General features: G+C 46.3%; 1 protein-coding gene across 2 annotated transcripts in view; it reads left to right on the forward strand.

Annotated features, from left to right (window-relative positions):
* LOC106579405 (cyclin-dependent kinase 14) overlaps window positions 1–16,476 on the forward strand; it is a 216,499-nt gene that overhangs the window by 158,167 nt on the left and 41,856 nt on the right. For both annotated transcript variants that reach the window (XM_014159277.3, XM_014159287.3), the window contains one exon: window positions 3,209–3,356. In XM_014159277.3, coding sequence (XP_014014752.1) covers window positions 3,209–3,327 — 119 coding nt within the window. In that variant the 3' untranslated portion in view covers window positions 3,328–3,356. The remainder of the gene's footprint in view (window positions 1–3,208; window positions 3,357–16,476) is intronic.

A 16,476-nucleotide genomic window follows, 5' to 3' on the forward strand; every position in this document is an offset into this window, starting at 1 on the left:
CACTGTTTGTCTCTCTGTCTCTCTCTCTCTCGCTGTCTCTCTCGCTGTCTGTCTGTCTCTGCCTGTCTCTGTCTATCTCTGTCTGTCTCTGTCTGTCTCTCTCTGTCTTTCTCTCTCTCTGTCTCTCTCTCTGTCTGTCTCTCTCTCTCTCGCTGTCTCTCTCTCGCTGTCTCTCTCTCGCTCCCCCCCCCCCCGCTTTTGACCAGGGTGCTGTTGGGACAGTAGAAGCCCAGATGGACCTCAGTTGTCCACCTCAAGATCTACATTTGGATGTTCTTTCCGTCTTACTCACTTGTTAAGTAAAAACAGATGAGTTCTGGTGCAGCATGATCTTCTCTCTTACATGAAGAGTCTATGAGAATACGGGGAGTGAGAATACGTCTACTCTGCTCAGTGCTTTGCAACAGAAAGTTGTTTATGAAAGTATTGTATTAATATGAATTATGTTGATCTGGTCAGCCACGTGCTTCCTTAGCTTCAGCCAAGATATGAAACAAGACCTCAAGGAGGCAGTCATCACATACCTGTAAATATATATACTGTATATATCTGTTGTAACTACCAAAATAAAGGAAACACCAACATAGTGTCTTAATAGGCCGTTGGACCATCATAAGCCATCAGAACAGCTTCAATGCACCTTGGCATAGATTCTACAAGTGTCTGGAACTATTGGAGGGATGCGACAACATTCTTCCACGATACATTTTTGATGGTGGTGGAAAATGCTGTTTCAGGCGCTGCTCCAGAATCTCCCATAAGTGTTCAATTGGGTTGAAATCTGGTGACTGAGACACACACACACACACGCACACGCACACGCACACACGTGCACACACATACACGTGCGCACACACACACACGTGCACACACCCACACACACCCTTTAAACCCCCTCTGCTCCTTTGAGACCCCTCTTTCAAAGTCACTGAGATCTCTTCTTCTAGCCATGGTAGCCATTATAATGGGCAATTAAGCATGTTTATACATGACCCTAAGCATTTTTTCTTTACAAACATTTATAATTTTCCCATCACAATACTCAACCTGACACCGTACATGACAGTTCAGTTGCCATCGATTCAGAACAGGACATTCAACTGTGTCATTCAGAGGTGACATACATCCCATATTATTAGACTACAAACACAGATACATACAGAGCCAATCCTATCTGTCCACCCCACTCATCACCAGTGTCAAAGCCCAAAGCCTGTTCAGATAGCTTCATAGGAGCTGCATTGGGACCACCTGCCAGAGACAACCCACCCACAGGCTGGTCATTTTAATATGAGAATCATTCTCATTTTAAATTCCCCAGATGAGGATTGATTGATCTCTATTAATCCTGTTATCAGCAGGCCACAGTAGGTTGTTCTGTTAGGAGAAGCAGGAGCTCTGCGGCGGTCACCGGGCTGGGAGAGACGGTGGCTCTCTTTGTGCTGTTACACACACACATGCATGCATGATTGCACGCTCTCTCTCTCTCTCACACACACACAAACACACTAACACAAAGAGGCAGGCTTTAGATTGAGGAAGAATATAGTCAAATTAAAACTGTTATAATGTATAAATGAGGTCCTTGGTGGATCAGCACTGTAGCAACAGGGAGGGAGGGAGAAACGGAAGGAGAGAGGGAGAGAATAACAAATGGTGGTGGAGGAGAAATGACTCTGAAGAGAAGGAATAAGAGAAGTTAAATAAAGGGATCATTGTTATCCTGGGTGTTAGCCTGCTAGCGAAACATGGTGATGTTGTTTTGTGCAGCAGGTAGACAGGCAGCAGGAGAATAGAGACTGATGGGAAATGCCCCAGCCCATGATACCACTGGGAGTTAAACCTGACTGTCAGCACTCTAACACTAACTAACATGAGCTTTACATTCATTACAACACCACAGATAATGAAGAAAGAAACACAGCACACACAAACACACACACACACAACACATATACTGTATACCACACACACACACAACACACAAATACACACACACAGCCTGTTCAACATTAAAGCTGAATCTTTATTAGTGTTATCTGGCTAGGGACCGAAGGAGAACATGGTTTATTCAGCCACAAATGCACTCCGTTGTCTAATGTGTTGGGAATTATAGAGACAATAGCTAAACAGATTTATTATGAACAATGGAAGAATTACAGCAGGCATAATAGACCACCCAGTCCCGCGGGGTGTGTGTGTGTGTGTGTGTGTGTGTGTGTGTGTGTGTGTGTGTGTGTGTGTGTGTGTGTGTGTGTGTGTGTGTGTGTGTGTGTGTGTGTGTGTGTGTGTGTGTGTGTGTGTGTGTGTGTGTGTGAATTGGATTGTGATTGTGATTGTGACATTTAACAGAAACGCTGTGGGAATCTGAGACAGAAGTAGCGTACAATAATAATGTCCTTGACTCGACCTTCACAGTATTACAGACTCTGATATCTCGCAGTATTACAGACTCTGATATCTCGCAGTATTACGGACTCTGATATCTCGCAGTATTACAGACTCTGATATCTCGCAGTATTACAGACTCTGATATCTCGCAGTATTACGGACTCTGATATCTCGCAGTATTACGGACTCTGATATCTCGCAGTAGTACGGACTCTGATATCTCGCAGTAGTACGGACTCTGATATCTTGCAGTATTACGGACTCTGATATCTTGCAGTATTACGGACTCTGATATCTTGCAGTATTACGGACTCTGATATCTTGCAGTAGTACGGACTCTGATATCTCGCAGTAGTACGGACTCTGATATTTCGCAGTAGTACGGACTCTGATATCTCGCAGTAGTACGGCCTAGGATATCTCGCAGTAGTACGGACTCGGATATCTCGCAGTAGTACGGACTCTGATATCTCGCAGTAGTACGGCCTAGGATATCTCGCAGTAGTACGGACTCGGATATCTCCCCACGGAAACGAAATAAAGGATGTGAGAGAGAGTGTTCTTATAACTCAGCTCATTGATAGTGTGTCCTGAAACTCTCGAAAAAGCCTTAAAGAGAGAAATTCTTATCACTTCAGAGCATTCTGGCTCAATCTGTAATCCTTTGACTCTAAGAGGACACTATGAAGTTGGCTTTAATGACTGATACGTCTCATTCTCTCACTCTTACTCCCTCACTCTTTTTTGTCTCTCTCTCTTTCTCTTTCTCACTCACTTTTCTCACTCTCTCTCTCTCGCGCATTCTCTCCTACCCCAGTGGCTACTATCTTCACGGTACCAAATGTCAAGCTGCAGGTGGAGTCAGGTGACAGTATACAGGTGTGTACCAGGACCAGCTCCAGCCATGCTAAAGGACCGTCCAGCAGCAAACACTGACTGGGGCAGACTGCCCCACAGCTAGCCAGGTATGTACACACACACACACACACACACACACACACACACACACACAAACACACACACACACACACACACACACACACACACACGCACACGCACACACGCATATACACACACACACATACAGTCGTGGCCAAAAGTTTTGAGAATGACACAAATATTAATTTTCACAAAGCCTGCCGCCTCAGTTTGTATGATGGCAATTTGCATATACTCCAGAATGTTATGAAGAGTGATCAGATGAATTGCAATTAATTGCAAAGTCCCTCTTTTCCATGCAAATGAACTGAATCCCAAAAATCATTGCCACTGCATTTCAGCCCTGCCACAAAAGGACCAGCTGAAATCATGTCAGTGATTCTCTCGTTAACACAGGTGTGAGTGTTGACGAGGACAAGGCTAGAGATCGCTCTGTCATGCTGATTGAGTTCGAATAACAGACTGGAAGCTTCAAAAGGAGGGTGGTGCTTGGAATCATTGTTCTTCCTCTGTCAGCCATGGTTACCTGCAAGGAAACATGTGCCGTCATCATTGCTTTGCACAAAAAGGGCTTTACAGGCAAGGATATTGCTGCCAGTAAGATTGCACCTAAATCAACGATTTATCGGATCATCAAGAACTTCAAGGAGAGCAGTTCAATTGTTGTGAAGAAGGCTTTAGGGCGCCCAGGAAAGCCCAAGACCGTCTCCTAAAGTTGATTCAGCTGCGGGATCGGGGCACCACCAGTACAGAGCTTGCGCAGGAATGGCAGCAGGCAGGTGTGAGTGCATCTGCACGCACAGTGAGGCAAAGACTTCTGGAGGATGGCCTGGTGTCAAGAAGGGCAGCAAAGAAGCCCCTTCTCTCCAGGAAAAACATCAAGGACAGACTGATATTCTGCAAAAGGTACAGGGATTGCTGAGGACTGGGGTAAGGTCATTTTCTCTGATGAATCCCCTTTCTGATTGTTTGGGACATCCGGAAAAAAGCTTGTCCTGAGAAGACAAGGTGAGCGCTACCATCAGTCCTGTGTCATGCCAACAGTAAAGCATCCTGAGACCATTCATGTGTGGGGTTGCTTCTCAGCCAAGGGAGTGGGGCTCACTCACAATTTTGCCTAAGAACACAGCCATGAATAAAGAATGGTACCAACACATCCTCCGAGAGCAACTTCTCCCAACCATCCAGGAACAGTTTGGTGACGAACAATGCCTTTTCCAGCATGATGGAGCACCTTGCCATAAGGCAAAGGTGATAACTAAGTGGCTCGGTGAACAAAACATTGATATTTTGGGTCCATGGCCAGGAAACTCCCCAGACCTTAATCCCATTGAGAACTTGTGATCAATCCTCAAGAGGCAGGTGGACAAACAAAAACCCATAAATTCTGACAAACTCCAAGCATTGATTATGCAAGAATGGGCTGCCATCAGTCAGGATATGGCCCAGAAGTTAATTGACAGCATGCCAGGGCGGATTTCAGAGGTCTTGAAAAAGAAGGGTCAACACTGCAAATATTGACTCTTTGCATCAACTTCATGTAATTGTCAATAAAAGCCTTTGACACTTATGAAATGCTTGTAATTATACTTCACTATTCCATAGTAACATCTGACAAAAATATCTAAAGACACTGAAGCAGCAAACTTTGTGGAAATTAATATTTGTGTCATTCAAAACTTTTGGCCATGACTGTACACTGTCACATACCACCAACAAAAACCAGCTGCCTTCTGATCAGCAACAGCCCTCAAAGAATCCTAAAGCTGAAGTGGTCATGATATGGTATAGTAAAGTGTAGCAGGGGATCCTGTGTAATGGCTAGTGGGTTATCTTCAGCTCTGACTGGGGAAGGTGGGGAAGGAGGGACGGGGTTCCCTATTCACCAGGCACATAAAGAGGCTGTATTTGCATGTAATGAGAGATATGGGGGCCAGGCGGAGGGGATAATGATGGTGAAGGGGCCAGGGCCAAACTTAAGGGCCACACCAGGGCCCCACTCACAGGATTAAACCTGCAGTTACAGACAGACAGGTGCAGGGACAGGTGCATGGGTTTAGGGATGAAGCTCGTTGGGTGAACACTGACTGGAGAGGATGACAACCACACACACATACACATACACATACACACACACACACACACACACACACACACACACACACACACACACACACCACACACACACACACACACACACACACACACACACACACACACAGACACACGCATAGGGCCATAGGGTACATAAACCAAACACAATAGTTTTACACACCAAACTGGACTATGTATCGATCTCCTCTCCTCCTCCCTCTATTTCACACCATCATTTCATCCCAAATCCTCCTACTGTGTATGTGTGCGCGTGAATGTGTGTGTGTGTATGTGTGTGTGTGTGCGTGCGTTCATGTTTGTGTGTGTGTAAGAGCTGAGAGTGGAAGTCACCCCACTGGGAGAGCTGTGTCCTCTCAGCTGCAGTATTCTTATTGAAATGATCCTCTTTGTCCCTGCCCTTCCCACTGCCTGACAGACTGACAGAGCCCCAGTGATAGCAGACTAATCCACATGCACATGCATGCCACACACACACACACACACACACACACACACACACACACACACACACACACACACACACACACACACACACACACACACACACACACACACACACACACACACACACACACACACTTTCAAACACACACAGAGAAATACATGAATGTCAGGTATTCTAGTAAAGATAGAAGAGTCTTCGAGGACCTGGGAAAGTGTTGTATTATTTATAAGAGGTAGTGCAGCCAGCCAGCCAGCCAGCCAGGCAGGCAGGCAGGCAGGCAGGCAGGCAGGCAGGCAGGCAGACAGACAGACAGACAGACAGACAGACAGACAGACAGACAGACAGACAGACAGACAGACAGACAGACAGACAGACAGACAGACAGACAGACAGACAGACAGACAGACAGACAGACAGACAGACAGACAGACAGACAGACAGACAGAGAGGGTGTATTCTTCCGAGAGGTTAATTCCCAGTAGACAGTCTTTGTGCTGTCTAGATGGATGCTTTCACACAGCCCACTACCAGTCTGTTATAGAACTGAATCAAGACCAGAGAGACTGACACACCTCAGACACACAGCTGCAGTACAATGTTCTGACTGAAGAGAGAGAGCGAGAGACAGAGAGAAGGAGAGAGGGAGATATAGAGAGAGATAGTGAAGGGAAAAGAGAGGAAGACAAGATGGAGGAAGGTGGGGTGGTGAAGAGGGGGTAGCAAGAGTAGAGTCATTGAACACTGGTCACTTTAATAATGTTTCCATAGTGTTTTACCCACTTCATATGTATATACTGTATTCTAGTCAAGGCTCATCCTATACAACAACTGCTGTACACACCTTTTCTATTCATATACTGTCCATAATGTCTATACACACCATCATATTTATTTATATTTATAATCCGGACTCTGACATTGCTCGCTATAATGTTTCTATATTTCTTAATTCCTTTATTTAATATGTGTATGCGACCAATACAATTTGATTTGATTTAGAAAGAGAGGGAGCAAGCAAATAAATAGAGACAGACAGGATAGGCATGTGTGTTGTTTGAAGGGGGAGAGAGAGAGAGAGAGAGAGAGAAACAGGCTGCACATGGACAGTTATAGAAGTGTACTGCAGAGCTATACTGTATGTTTATTCATGAGTGTGCATTATTCAGGGGAATGGCTGATGCAACATTGTACCTTGCCTTTGCAATGGCTCTCTCTGTACCATCGATCCTCACGATGACCATGAAGTTCACTTTGAAGTTATTTTCGACCACCTTTTGATTGACTTCCATTGAGTTTGTACTTCTTGCAATCAGCCTCGCAAACGTCAGTTTTCAAGTTCAAGTTTCAATTTCAAGTTTCATATTGCACCGTTCCATTGGCTCAGAGGTAATAGTCTACAGTCAGCTCCTCTCCTCATCTCCTTTCCTCATCTCCTTTCCTGGTGTCACAGAGAATGACTGGTTAAAACAAGCATTGCATAGGCCTCCACGACATTGCTTTTAGCTGTGTTTTCAAATCTGTGCAGAGAGGAGATGAGAAAGGTATTGGGATGCAGACTGTAGCAGAACCTGTCAGCAGCCAGCCAGCCAGCCAGCCAGCCAGCCAGCCAGCCAGCCAGCCAGACAGACAGACAGACAGACAGACAGACAGACAGACAGACAGACAGACAGACAGACAGACAGACAGACAGACAGACATGTGAGAGTCAGACAGACAGACAGACATGTGAGAGTCAGACAGACAGACAGACAGACAGACAGACAGACAGACAGACAGACAGACAGACAGACAGACAGACAGACAGACATGTGAGAGTCAGACAGACAGACAGACATGTGAGAGTCAGACAGACAGACAGACAGACAGACAGACAGACAGACAGACAGACAGACAGACAGACAGACAGACAGACATGTGAGAGTCAGACAGACAGACAGACAGACAGACAGACAGACAGACAGACAGACAGACAGACAGACAGACAGACAGACAGACAGACAGACATGTGAGAGTCAGACAGACAGACAGACAGACAGACAGACAGACAGACAGACAGACAGACAGACAGACAGACAGACATGTGAGAGTCAGACAGACATGTGAGACTCGCAGACAGACAGACAGACAGACAGACAGACAGACAGACAGACAGACAGACAGACAGACAGACAGACATGTGAGAGTCAGACAGACAGACAGACAGACAGACAGACAGACAGACAGACAGACAGACAGACAGACAGACAGACAGACAGACATGTGAGAGTCAGACAGACAGGCAGACAGACAGACAGACATGTGAGAGTCAGACAGACAGACAGACAGACAGACAGACAGACAGACAGACAGACAGACAGACAGACAGACAGACAGACATGTGAGAGTCAGACAGACAGACAGACAGACAGACATGTGAGAGACAGACAGACAGACAGACAGACAGACAGACAGACAGACAGACAGACAGACAGACAGACAGACAGACAGACATGTGAGAGTCAGACAGACAGACAGACAGACAGACAGACATGTGAGAGTCAGACAGACAGACAGACAGACATGTGAGAGTCAGACAGACAGACAGACAGACAGACAGACATGTGAGAGTCAGTCAGACAGACAGACAGACATGTGAGAGTCAGACAGACAGACAGACATGTGAGAGTCAGACAGACAGACAGACAGACAGACAGACAGACAGACAGACATGTGAGAGTCAGACAGACAGACAGACAGACAGACAGACAGACAGACAGACAGACAGACAGACAGACAGACATGTGAGAGTCAGACAGACAGACAGACAGACAGACATGTGAGAGTCAGACAGACAGACAGACAGACAGACAGACAGACAGACAGACAGACAGACAGACAGACATGTGAGAGTCAGACAGACAGACATGTGAGAGTCAGACAGACAGACAGACAGACAGACAGACAGACATGTGAGAGTCAGACAGACATGTGAGACTCAGACAGACAGACAGACAGACAGACAGACAGACATGTGAGAGTCAGACAGACAGACAGACAGACATGTGAGAGTCAGACAGACAGGACAGACAGACAGACACGACAGACAGACAGACAGACAGACAGACAGACAGACATGTGAGAGTCAGACAGACAGACAGACAGACAGACATGTGAGAGACAGACAGACAGACAGACAGACAGACAGACAGACAGACAGACAGACAGACAGACATGTGAGAGTCAGACAGACAGACAGACAGACAGACATGTGACAGACAGACAGACAGACAGACAGACAGACATGTGAGAGTCAGACAGACAGACAGACAGACAGACAGACAGACAGACAGACAGACAGACAGTGAGAGTCAGACAGACAGACAGACAGACATGTGAGAGTCAGACAGACAGACAGACATGTGAGAGTCAGACAGACAGCGCGAGCAGACAGACAGCAGACAGACAGACAGACAGACAGACAGACATGTGAGGCAGTCAGACAGACAGACAGACAGACAGACAGACAGACATGTGAGAGTCAGACAGACAGACAGACAGACAGACAGACAGACAGACAGACATGTGCAGAGCCAGACAGACAGACGAGAGCAGACAGACAGACAGACAGACAGACATGTGAGAGTCAGACAGACAGACAGACAGACATGTGAGAGTCAGACAGACAGACAGACAGACAGACGACGCGAGCAGACAGACAGACAGACATGTGAGAGTCAGACAGACAGACAGACAGACAGACAGACAGACATGTGAGAGTCAGACAGACAGCAGGCAGACAGACATGTGAGAGTCAGACAGACAGAGCAGACAGACAGACATGTGAGAGTCAGACAGACAGACAGACAGACAGACAGCGAGCAGCCAGCAGACAGACGAGACAGACAGCGCAGAGCAGCAGACATGTGAGAGTCAGACAGACAGACAGACAGACATACATGTGAGAGTCAGACAGACAGGCAGACAGACAGACATGTGAGAGTCAGACAGACAGACAGACAGACAGACATGTGAGAGTCAGACAGACATGTGAGAGTCAGACAGACAGACAGACAGACATGTGAGAGTCAGACAGACAGACAGACATGTGAGAGTCAGACAGACAGACAGACAGACAGACATGTGAGAGTCAGACAGACAGACAGACATGTGAGAGTCAGACAGACAGACAGACAGACAGACATGTGAGAGTCAGACAGACAGACAGACATGTGAGAGTCAGACAGACAGACAGACAGACAGACATGTGAGAGTCAGACAGACAGACAGACATGTGAGAGTCAGACAGTCAGACAGACAGACAGACATGTGAGAGTCAGACAGACAGACAGACAGACAGACAGACATGTGAGAGTCAGACAGACAGACAGACAGACAGACATGTGAGAGTCAGACAGACAGACAGACATGTGAGAGTCAGACAGACAGACAGACAGACAGACATGTGAGAGTCAGACAGACAGACAGACATGTGAGAGTCAGACAGACAGACAGACAGACAGACATGTGAGAGTCAGACAGACAGACAGACAGACATGTGAGAGTCAGGACAGTCAGACAGACAGACAGACATGTGAGAGTCAGACAGACAGACAGACAGACAGACAGACAGACAGACAGACATGTGAGAGTCAGACAGACAGACAGACAGAGACAGACATGTGAGAGTCAGACAGACAGACAGACAGACAGACATGTGAGAGTCAGACAGACAGACAGACATGTGAGAGTCAGACAGACAGACAGACATGTGAGAGTCAGACAGACAGACAGACAGACAGACATGTGAGAGTCAGACAGACAGACAGACATGTGAGAGTCAGACAGACAGACAGACAGACAGACATGTGAGAGTCAGACAGACAGAGAAAGCAGCTCTGGGTCAGGAAGAGGACACTATGGGCCCTCAGCGTCACTATGTCACTTTGAAGATTAGACCGACAAGCGTGCCGAAGCTATAGTGTCTGTCCTGTCTGTCCTATGTAGAGCAGCCAGGCAGCTGTTTATGTGGCTCACACACACATGCAGCCGCACACGCTCACACAGACACACACACACACAACGTTTAGCCATGCCTGCTCAGTGGCCACCTGCCTGAGGGCCTCCATACCTCAGCATTGTGTTACTTGAGTCTTTGCATATGCCATACACACACACACACACACACACACACACACACACACACACACACACACACACACACACACACACACACACACACACACACACATCACACACACACACACACACATACACCACTCACACACACATACACACTCACACACACTCACCAGTGCACAGATTTCACGCACCAGAGCACACCTCTACCAGCAGTCTGTCATATATGTTTTGGCTTCCTGTCCTATATCCTTTAACCAGCATCAACATGTTTCATCACCTTCAACTAGATCCAACAGTAAAGCTCTGTACTTTAGTGTAGCATTTTGCATTTTCTATACCTTTTAAATTGTCAAAGACTCCAGCCACCCTAGTCATAAACTACTGTAAGCGGTGCCGGAGCACCAAGTCTAGGTGGAAACGTCTCCTTAACAGCTTCTACCGACTAACAATTAGACCGCTAAACCGTTAATCAAATGACTACCCGGACTATTGGCTTTTTGTTTTGCATATATTTTCTTTTTTTATTCTGCATTGTTGGTTAAGGGGTTGTAAGTAACAATTTCACGGTAATGCGCATGTGACAAATACAATTTGATTTGATTTATATGGTCCACATACAGTATTTACTGTATCGTACAGAGACAACAACTGGTGTTTTTGCTATGACAGTCTTTTTTAGGTTCACAGAATGACCTGGTAGAAAGTTTTCAGAGGGAAGACAAACTGCTTTAAAGCTGTCCCCTGCTGTGTGCCTGGGGGAGGGAGAAAGGAAGGAATGAAGAGAGGGAGTGAGGGAGGGATAGAGGGATCACCTGAGGCACTGCCTTCAGGAATGGAGAGCTTTCTGTCAAATATCCCCGCTTTTCTCTCCTCTCAGTGTTTCTACTCAACACCAATCCCTGATTCCACTGGCTGTGTCCCCTTCGGCAGACTCTCCCTTCTTTGTTTTCATTCTCTCCTCTCTCTCGCCCTTTTTTTCTCCTTCTCTCGCTCCATCTCGCTCTCTTTGTAAACTAATATGCAGTGTGAATAGAGATTGTAATACATTCCTCAGGAGTGTATTATGAATTGGCTCGGTCATTCCCTGTAGAAGGTGCATGAGTCACCAGTGTGTGGATGTGTTTTTTAAAGGCCCCATTTCCTTCTGTTAAATCTTTCACCCTTCCTTCCTGCCTTCTTTCATGGTGGTCTGAGCTGAGCTGGGAACAGTCTTTGGACCTGAGAACAGTCAGCCTTCCAAGTGTTGAAGTGGAGAGTAAAAGGGTGGTTGGAAGTTTTCTCTGTGTGACTCAGTTTGGTGGTGCAGTATGGAGCTTGTGATTTTACTGATTCCACTAAGCTCTGAATCACTACCACCTCAGCTCCTTCATTTAGGCCACCCGTAATTTCCGGACTATTAAGCGCACCTGAATATAAGCCGCACCCACTGAATAATTTTTATTTATTTATTTTGAACATAAATAAGCCGCACATGTCTATAAGCCGCAGGAGCCTACCGGTACATTGAAACAAATGAACTTTACACGGGCTTTAATGAAACACGGCTTGTAACAAAAAAGATAGGCTTTAACGAAACACAGCTTGTAACAAAAATAAATAGGCTTTAACGAAACACGTCTTGTAACAAAAATAAATAGGCTTTAATGAAACACGGCTTGTAACAAAAATAAATAGGCTTTAACGAAACACGGCTTGTAACAAAAAATAAAAAATTAGCAGTAAGCTTTAGTTGTCTTTTTGCACTGAGTCAATTCCTCACGCTGCTGTTTCCAACGTCTTATCATCGACTCATTAAGACCAAGCTCCCGTGCAGCAGCTCTATTTCCTTTTCCAACAGCCAGATCAATCGCCTTCAACTTGAAAGCTGCATCATATGCATTTCTCTGTGTCCATGCCATGATGAGGGTGACAAAATGACTACCGTAATCAGAATGATGGGAAGTTTGAGAGCGCTCGATTTAATCTAAACAGTAAACAAAAAAGTTGTTTGACCTTAACCCGTTCGGCAATTTCATTGGTCTAATGAAAGCTTCATGCCGCCAAAAAACTGAGCACGTCACAGAATGTTTTTTGGAAGAAAAAAATTGAAAGCGGGAAAAACCCATATATTAGCCGCGTCATTGTTTATTAAGCCGCGAGGTTCAAAGCCTGGGAAAAAAGTTGCGGCTTATAGTCCGGAATTTACGGTATATATAATATACTGTAGATAGCACTATTCTGTGCTGAATGTCTGAATGCTTTTGTTCAGTGTAATAGAGTACTGTCTTAGTAGAAGTTGGTACATGAATTACTCATTCAAACATTTCTTTCTTTTCTCTTCTAAAATAATGTTCTTGACCTGTAAAATCACTTGGTTTGTTACATTTTAATGTCAGTCATGATTTGATTTCCAACCATATTTCTCTTTCTGTTTCTCCACATTCTGTGCTCCATAATACCTCAGTGTAAAACATCCCCCTCTCCTCTCCTCCTTGTTCCCTCTCTATCTTACAGCACTATAACTCTCATTAGCCGTCAGTTCACACCCTCTCTCTCTCGCGCGCTCTCTCTCTCTCTCGCTCTCTATTCCCTCACTTTATCTCTCCTGAGATCTCCCTGTCTTCTCTCTCGCTATAATTATTTATTTCACTTACTCTCTCGCTCCTTTTCCATCTCTCCCCCTCTGCTCCTCCTCCCTCCCCCCTTCTCTCTGGTGCTGTGGGTGAGTATCTTTCTTTCGCTCTCTCTTCCCTTTGCCCTCTCTAGTGTGTGAGAGTAAAGCTCTTTCTTTCTTCGGGCCTGTTTGATTGACAGGCTTGGGGATTGGATCTGATGAGCCACGCTCTCTCACAGGGTCAAGGAGGCTAGTTAGCAAGAGTTGTCAGAGAGAAGAAGAAGAGAGAGCGAGAAAAGAGAGGGATGAGGGGGAAAGGGTTCAGGACTCCCCCGGGCAGGTGTTCATCTCAGCAAGACAGCCCCCCCACCACACACACACACACACACACACACACACACACACACACACACACACACACACACACACACACACACACACACACACACACACACATACACGCACACACACTCCCTTTCCTCACACCTCCCCCAGCTTGTCTCAGGAAGATGGGGCAGGCAGGCAGAGAGGAGGGGTGATAGAGCCCTACAGGGAGACGTGGGAGTTGATTTCATGTGTAATTTCTTTATCACTAGAGGGGACAAATGCCATCCGCCTTTGGGGGGGAGGGGGAGAAGGAGAGAAACGGAGGAGGAGAGGCAGAGGAGGAGAGGGAGGAGAGAGGGGGAGGAGAGAGAGGGAGGAAAGGCAGAGGAGGAGAGGGATGAGAGGTGGAGGAGGAGAGAGGGAGAGGAAAGGCAGAGGAGGAGAGGGAGGAGAGGCGGAGGAGGAGAGAGGGAGAGGAGATCTGACTCTGGATCTCTCTCTCATTACCATAAGCTCCCTTCAGAGCTCCTCCAGTTGTAGGAATGTTTTTCACTTGCTCCCTCTCTCTCGCACTCTCGTTCTGTTTCTCACCCTCGTTCTCTCTTTCTCTGTTTCTCACCCTCCCACTCTCGCTTTCTCTTTCTCTGTTTCTCACCCTCTCTCGCACTCTCTTTCTCTGTTTCTCACCCTCTCTCGCACTCTCTTTCTCTGTTTCTCACCCTCCCTCTCTCCAGCTCCAGCTCCCATCCCTGTCTTTCTCTCTCATAGTAGCTGACAGTAGTTCATTTTGTTGAGCTTTGCCTCTAAATAGATAACCTCTGGCAGATGATGATGATAATGAAGAAAACGAAGAATGTGTGCGTGTGTGTGTGTGTGTGTGTGTGTGTGTGTGTGTGTGTGTGTGTGTGTGTGTGTGTGTGTGTGTGTGTGTGTGTGTGTGTGTGTGTGTGTGTGTGTGTGTGTGTGTGTGTGTGTGGATGCGTGTGTGTGTGTGTGTGTGTGTGTGTGTGTGGGTGCGTGTGTGGGTGCGTGTGTGTGTGTGTGTGCGTCCATGCGTGTGTGCATGCGTTCCTGGATGGAGACAGTGGTGATTATGAGCTCAGATGGCTCAGCACCCGTCCGTGTCGCCCAACCAGATGGTGTTATCCTTATTCAGGTAGTGAATTGGACACATATAAAGAAAAGCTCTGCAATTTACTCCCCTAAAATGGCAAGTTATTGCTTTAAAACATCCGCCATCCTTATTTGTTTCCCAGGAGGAAAGGCAGAGAAAGAGAAATAAAGCATAGGTTGAGAATATATGTCACAGCAACAAAATCACATTCAGGTTCTGGAGAGAAAGGACATGTATTGGTACACAGTATGAACACATAACACACTACACCTCTCTCTTTCTCGTTCTCTCTCTCGTTCCCTCACCGTCTCTCTCTCTCTCTCTCTCTTTCCTTCTATCTCCCTCCCTCTCTCTGTCTCTCTATATATCTCGCCCCCTCTCTCTTTCTCCCTCCCTCTCTCTCTCTCTCTTTCTCTCTCTCTCGCTCTCGCTCCGTCTCTTTCTCCCAACATATGTGCCTCTCTAATGAGCATAGCATACATAGCTTTTCTTCTTTTTTTTTCTTTCACTCTTCTTTTTGTTTCTCAAAAAAAAAAAATCTTGTGTGAAGGAGCCAACAGCTTCACCATCTCCTCATCCAGCAGCAGCAGAAGCCTCGGCAGCAGAAGCCTCGGCAGCAGAAGCCTCGGCAGCAGAAGCCTCGGCAGCAGAAGCCTCGGCAGCAGAAGCCTCTGTGGTTTCTTGTGGTTCCCCTCTGCTCACTGAAACTGGGTTAAATGAAAGTTGTCTAATTAAAACTTGGCCTGTCTTCCATTGATGTGTTTGTTGGGAAGAGTCTGTTAATGCTACTTAGAGACGATGAGTTTCCAAAATTGACATACAGTATATGTCAACATAGAATGGGGGTGATAATAGACAGGACCTCTGGATTTTGTGTGTGTGTTTGCATGTGTGTGTGTGTGTGTTGTGTCAGTGAGTGTGTATGCACGTGTTATGTAAGAGGGAAGAGAGCAGAGTGTTCTCCAATGTGAGTCTTCTGACATGTTTTTGGTTTGTGTTTCCACTGGAGTTGTGCATATGTCAGACTGGGAGACAGGTTGGCTGTGTACGGGCCAATTACCTTGACGAGATAGCAGGTCGACATTACCGGGAGAAAAGAGAGGGAGGGGGAGAGAGAGAGAGCAGGTGTCAGGTCTCCTCACTAAATATGCACAACAGCCTAGCGCCCCAGCCAGCCTAGAGCAGAATGCAAATATATCCAATGTGCAGCCAACCTCTCACACCCACAACTTCTCAAAGACACTCTTTCATATTACTGACATCTAACTCTGATTCACAGAAAGTCAATCTTTTCCCAGTTTCTTCATTCCCCGCCAAAGGACCATAGAGACCCTTCTATATTCTTAACAGTCTCATGTACATCATATATAAAAGACAGATTCATAGCAGATCTCACACAGGGATAATCCACTACAGTGACTCATTGTTCTGAGG

The sequence above is a fragment of the Salmo salar genome, chromosome 02 (assembly GCF_965601325.2).
Source record: "Salmo salar chromosome 02, fSalSal1, whole genome shotgun sequence".
NCBI lineage: Eukaryota > Metazoa > Chordata > Actinopteri > Salmoniformes > Salmonidae > Salmo > Salmo salar.